At 42.3% G+C, this 6,158-nt stretch overlaps 1 protein-coding gene across 2 annotated transcripts in view; it reads left to right on the forward strand.

The window, feature by feature from the left end:
- Window positions 1-5,827, forward strand: part of MCOLN2 (mucolipin TRP cation channel 2) — a 34,002-nt gene extending 28,175 nt beyond the window's left edge. Inside the window, exon 14 of one of the 2 annotated variants that reach the window (XM_084848227.1) lies at window positions 3,137-5,827. In XM_084848227.1, coding sequence (XP_084704353.1) covers window positions 3,137-3,173 — 37 coding nt within the window. In that variant the 3' untranslated portion in view covers window positions 3,174-5,827. The remainder of the gene's footprint in view (window positions 1-3,136) is intronic. The other variant, XM_084848226.1, reaches the window with a different exon arrangement.
- The last annotated feature ends 331 nt before the right edge of the window (window positions 5,828-6,158 follow it).

Raw genomic sequence — 6,158 nt, forward strand, 5'->3', positions numbered from 1 at the left:
TGCAATCCTGCCCCTTCAGCCTTTACTTCACCTTTGCCAGGGGGGTCATAGACCCTCTTTGGGGAGAAGACTGAGCCATAGTAGGAACTGAGCACCTCTGCCTTTTCTTTGTCCTCTGTTATCATTTTGCCATCCTTATTTAATAGCTGAACTACCATTTCTTTCCTCTGTCTTTTACTATGAACGTAGCTGAAGAAAGCCTTCTTGTTGCTTTTAGCATCCCTCGCTAACCTCAGCTCGTTCTCAGCTTTAGCCTTCCTGACACCATCCCTGCAATTCTGTGCTACCTGCCTGTACTCTTCCTTTGTTGCTTGGCCTTCTTTCCACTTCCTATATGTGTCCTTTTTTGTTTTCAGGTCATCCCTAAGCTTTTTGTGAAGCCACATTGGCTTCTTCTGTTGTCTTCCACCTTTTCTTCTTGTTGGAATTGTTTGTAATTGTGCCTTGAGAATTTCCTTTTTTAAAAGCTCCCACCCATCTTGGACTCCTTTTCTCCTTAGAGTCACTTGCCATGGGACCTTACTTATCATTGTTCTGAGTTTATTAATTTTGCCTTTCCTAAAATCCAGGGTATGCATTTGGCTACACTCGGCTTTTGCTTCCCTTAGAACCAAGAACTCAAGTATAACATGGTTGCTTTCCCCCAGAGTTCCTGTAACTGCAACTTTAACCACTAAGTCATCTCTGTTGGTTAGGATCAAGTGAAGGATAGCCGATCCTCTAGTTCCTTCCTCTACTTTCTGTAGGAGGAAGTTATCCGCCACACAAGTCAGGAATTTCCTGGAGGGGTCATGTTTTGCAGAATTTGTCTCCCAAGAAATATCGGGGAAATTGAAGTCCCCCATTACATCATGCTTCCTTGAAACATTGGCTATTTGCTTTTCAAAAGTTTCATCCTCGTCTTCTCCTTGATTGGGTGGCCGGTAGTAGACTCCGACCACCAGGTTCCTTTTATTCTTTGCTCCATTTATTTTGATCCAGATGCTCTCGATGGGGCTACCAAGCTCATCCTTCTCTATTTCTGTGCAGAGATATGTATTTTTCACATATAGTGCAACCCCACCTCCCTTTCTGTTCCTCCTGTTCTTTTTGAACAAGTTATATCCTTCAATTGCTGTATTCCAGTCATGAGAGTCATCCCACCAAGTCTCAGTTACACCTAGTGAGGGCAATTAACCTTTGTACTTTTAACTTTGGAGCAAATTGCTTTACCTGGTGAAATCTTGAGGTTTATTTTAAAGTAACAGATCTGTTGGCAGACAACATAAGCCAAAAATAATGGTAATCTCTAGCTTCCTTGCTTAATAATACTCCAAGGATGTGATCACATGATGAAAATGCTTGAAGTCCTGTATCCTTCTACATAGTTCCTAACATTTTGAAAGGATCGGCGACATGATGAAGAGTACCCTAAGGAGATGACATCTCCCAGGTGGATTCCCTATGCCTTGGGTGAACTGAAATGACTTGGAAGTGTCAGGCTTCAGAGGTCTGTTTGTATGCTTCAGACACTGGCTTTTCTGGTGTGAACAGTTCAACTCACAAACACTTCAACTATCTAGGGAACAATAGTTGCTTTCTCATGGTCTGGTTGAGCTGCTGGTTCTCATGTTTATGTTCAGTCAGCGCATGGGGGGCAGCAAGTTCATACATTTGGCACTGACCTCTGTGCATTGGGTGAAACATGACAATGGGCTGCTTGTGCATAGGATCCTGATCGCATATACAACCTGTTTTTGCATTGGATGAACAGAGGATGCCATCCTGTTCCCCCTCCCCCCAATGCATTGATCGAATGTGTGGACTGGGGTGTTAGAAGAGGGCAAAGGTTGTCGGAATGGTCAGAGGAAACATGAAACAGAAGCAAGAAGGGCCCCTGAAGAAACCTCATAGCATTTAGGCAGGAAGATCTGTATGGTATTGGAGACTAGGGCAGGAAAGCTCAACATGGGAGTTCTAGGCAGTCTGGTTAAGAGGCAGATTGGCTGAAGGAAATAAGGCTCAATAGATGGCAAGCTGAAATAGTAGAGTTGGGTGGTGGTAGAGAGAGAGAATTGAAGAAAGGAAGAAGCAAGGAGAAAGTAGGGCGAGGGAACCTAACATGGGTCTATCAACAGGAGGAGCTGTGCAGCCTTGGAAGGAAGGGCTTGGAACACTGAGCACTGTGGGCCAGGAAGCAAAGAGGACATAGGGTTATGAGGTCTTCAGGCTAGACCAACGTTGTACCTTAACAGTTACATGAAAGGGGATTTTTTTCAGTTCTACTGACTCTTGTGCATGGTGACCTAAAGGGACAACAAGGGCCAAGGGCCAAGCAGCAGGAAGATTGGGTAGGAATAGGTGCTAAATTTCATATATTGAACTTAACAGCCAGTTCCCTGGTTATCGATGCTTAGGCTCTACAGCAGGGGTGCAGAACCCTTTTAAGGTGGAGGGTTGAATTGCCTCCCACCAGGCCCACTGCGGGCTGAATGATGTCAGTGGGTGTGCAGCAAAACAGAGATATAAGCATGTGATGCGGACATGAGGACACCAAAGCAGAACCTGTAAATGCCAAATCATATGTGAATTATTATTGTGGAGTTTGGAAGCTTAGAGACAAATGAAGGCTGCTGCAACAAATGTAAGTCTTTGGCTAGTCTCCTCCTAGCACGTTCCAACATATTTATATTGTATTACTGATACGAATCGGCTCCCTATCAGCTATCGAGCCAAGTTCAAGGTCTTGCTTTTGGCATATAAAGCCCTGAATAATTTGGGAACAGGTACCTGGCAGAGTGCCTTCCCCAATATTAACTTGATTGTTAAGATCATCGAAGGAGGCCTTGCTGATTGTATTGTGACCTGCAGACTACCATCTGTCCTCCCTCCAGTATTTGGGAGGCACCAACCGTGGTGTGTTTTTGGCACCTATTAAGGATTCATCTCTTTACCCAAGCCACTTTACCTAAGGTTGTTTACTAATTATTGTGCTTTTAGCATTGGTTTGAAGTATTTTTAAACATTTTAACTGATGAATTTTTGTATTATGATGCATTTTAATCTCTGATTTTGTAAACCGCTTAGATGTATATTTAGATATGGTAAGTGGCATATAAATTGATTAAATAAATACATGGTGAACTTCTTTCTGCAGACAGAACAGTGATGACAACTTGATACTTATAAACTGAAGATGCGTGGTGCTGGCCTAAATTACTGCAAACAACCTTCTGGGGAATGCTGACCCTCTTGAACTGCAGTAGAGCATGCCATGTGTGCATGTCTTTTCTACCAACCAATGACTTTAACTTATGTCAAGGAAAGAGAAGCAGTGATGTCTTCCTGCAGTCCACAGTGGGAAGCTCAAAAACTGTATATTGAGCTAGCGTGTATGAGCAGCGGATGGCCGTGTTGCAATAGCTGATCCTAAGAGGCACTTCCAACTAATTCCTGGGCGTTAAGTATCTTTTGGTCACTCCTCAATTGTAACCTGCTTTCCAGGTATTTTTATATTAAAATATTTCAATGAAACCCACTTCTTAAACACAAACTACTGCAGTTATTGGTAACTGTAGCTTTTTTGGGTTTGCTCATTTTAAGGTTGTATTTGGATTTAAGAGCATAATGAGCTTTCCCCTTAAACATGACTCGTTTGTTAAATGTATGCAAAACTCAGCACTGTACACAATCATTTGTTTTTTGTTCTTATGTTCTTGCTTTTGGTTCATTAAGTTAACATAAAACTGTCCAGACATTTAAGGTTCACTTGGTTGTATATGCTCTTCTTCCTCAAAACAAATAACTTCTCAATCAGTTTGGGGTTTTTTGTTTGTGTGTCCTGGACACCAGTTTTCTCTCATTATTCCATTAAATCTAATGAAGGCTGCAGTCCTATGCACACCTTAGTTCAATGAGACTTAGTCCTGATGGGCATTACTCTTAAGTAAACACACACAGCATTGCCAGACGCTCTAGCAATTGCAGCTCAATCTGGTAATGTCACATGTTATCTTGGAAAAGACACCGCTTCTGACTCCCTCCTCACATTATGGAAATGTGGTAGGAAAACATATGTTTAAAGACCTAGCCACCCATGGCTTATCTCAGACTGGTTCTGAAAAAGCTGAGCCATTTCTAAAATAATAATAATAATTGGGAAATGGTTCAGCTGACACCCAATTTAAACCCTTCCACTTGTCCATACCCAAATGACAGCTTTGGCCAGGAAATTAAACTCTCCTACAAATGCACTGCAATGCCAGGATAATGGGAAGCACTGATGTCTGTCTCCATTGGCTTCCATAGCAGGAAAAAGATGGGAACCACTGGAGGGCAAAGCTGCCCAGGATCCTTGGGGCAAGAGGGTGTTGGGGAATGGCTGTTTTGTCTCTCCCATCATTATTTTTTTGTGTCAGGCTTCCAGCCTCTTCATCTACCTAACTTTCCATCTTACTTGCAGCTGCCAGTCAGAGGTTTTCAAGGGAGGGGTGAGTGTTTGGGAGATGGGGAGCATTATAGGTAGGAGGAATTCTGGGGGCTTGGTGAATAGGAAGTGGGGAAGCCTGGAATTCTTCTCTAGCTGAGATTTTAAGGCAAACACTTTTGTTTTTATTATGAATCTCCCCCTTCCTCCCTGAAGCTCATATAAGGGCCCAACCCCAGTGACCTGTCCTGGCAGCTCTAGTGGTGCACCTGCAACAGAAACAATAGCAAGGCAAGGCAGGAGAAGTGATTTCATCGTAAATTAAGAGGTATCCTCATGTATTAATGCAATAGGTTCATTTTGATTCTTTAACTTAGTTCCTTAAGCCACTTGAGGGTAAAATAAGTCTTTTCGCATCCCCTGCAAGCTGGGTGACAAACTACTTTTGAAATGGAGGGGAGCTTCAAAAGAAGTCTGATATGGCATGAGGGTCAGCTACTCAAGTCAAACTCCACTAGATTAGCACAAGCCCCTGCATGAACCTGAGCAGCTCTTCAAAGTCCAGCAACAATGTTGTTTTAGAATTACTATACCTTGGGGAAATGGCATTGAAATCTCATTTGTTCAGCCTTAATTTTGAAGCTTGTTCTCAAAGGTTCAGCAAGATCCCACCTATGTAACTAATCCCCCCCAAACATGCAGAGGTAGGGAATGCACGGTCCTGGACTGCAGCTGCCATAATCCCTGACCATTGGCTGTACTGGCTAGAACTGACGGTAGTTGCAGCCCAACAACATCTGTAGGGCCACACATTCCCCATCCCTGTGCTAGTGAATTATATCTACTTACATGTTCTTTCATTGGCAGAGTGGTTCTTACATTTTTTTAAAAATTACTACCTTTCTCTTGAAATATATTTAGAATAGCTAAATATAAATGAAGCATGAATAAAAAATGCAAGGACATTTGTCTCTTTATTTTTTGTCTCTCCAGGACAATACAACAAGATCCATTTATCTTGAAGCGAAAATGACAGAACTGTTGTACTGATGCTGGTTCTTTCGTACTAATAACATTGGCCTTGAAAACTAGTCTTGAATAAGAAACAGTACTGACTTTGCAGGAAGGTGCGGTGTGTAAATTACTAGAGTAGGGAGAGGTGTGCAGAAGGGCAGAGAAGTCTGGCCTCTTTAACTTAGGTACTGTTTTCAGAAGAGGATTTCATTAAGGACTTCCTACCTTTTTCTAATAATTCAAGCACTGGGAAATTTTAGTGTTGACTTTTTCCTGTTCACGTTTTGTGTTGGAAAGTCTCTCACACCTATTATTGCCAGATACTCTAAAAATGCCAATTATCCATGGGAGGTGGGGAACATCAGCTCACAAACGGTTTTTCTGTAATGCAATAAACATGCTGCTACCTCCTGTTGTATAATTCTATATTAGAGATATGTGTGTGTGTGTGTGTGTGTGTGTGTGCGTGCATGTGAATGTGAATGTGATGGAGAGCAGGGAAGAGAAAGCTGGGGGAGGCAGGGAGGCAGGGTAACTCAGACATAAAGTGTTATAGTAATTCTACCCACCATATCCTAATTTGGTGTTAGCATTAAATGCCCTTCTTTAGAAACCAGGCGGAATATAATATGCTTTTCCTAATGTAGGAAGAAAATGCCATGAATTCTGACATGGAATATGTTTTCAGTAACTGGAGGCCACCAGGGAGAAATGTGTTGCAATGCTAACCGTGAATCAT

The sequence above is a fragment of the Heloderma suspectum genome, chromosome 4 (assembly GCF_057233095.1).
Source record: "Heloderma suspectum isolate Gila_16-S chromosome 4, 16-S_ref, whole genome shotgun sequence".
NCBI lineage: Eukaryota > Metazoa > Chordata > Lepidosauria > Squamata > Helodermatidae > Heloderma > Heloderma suspectum.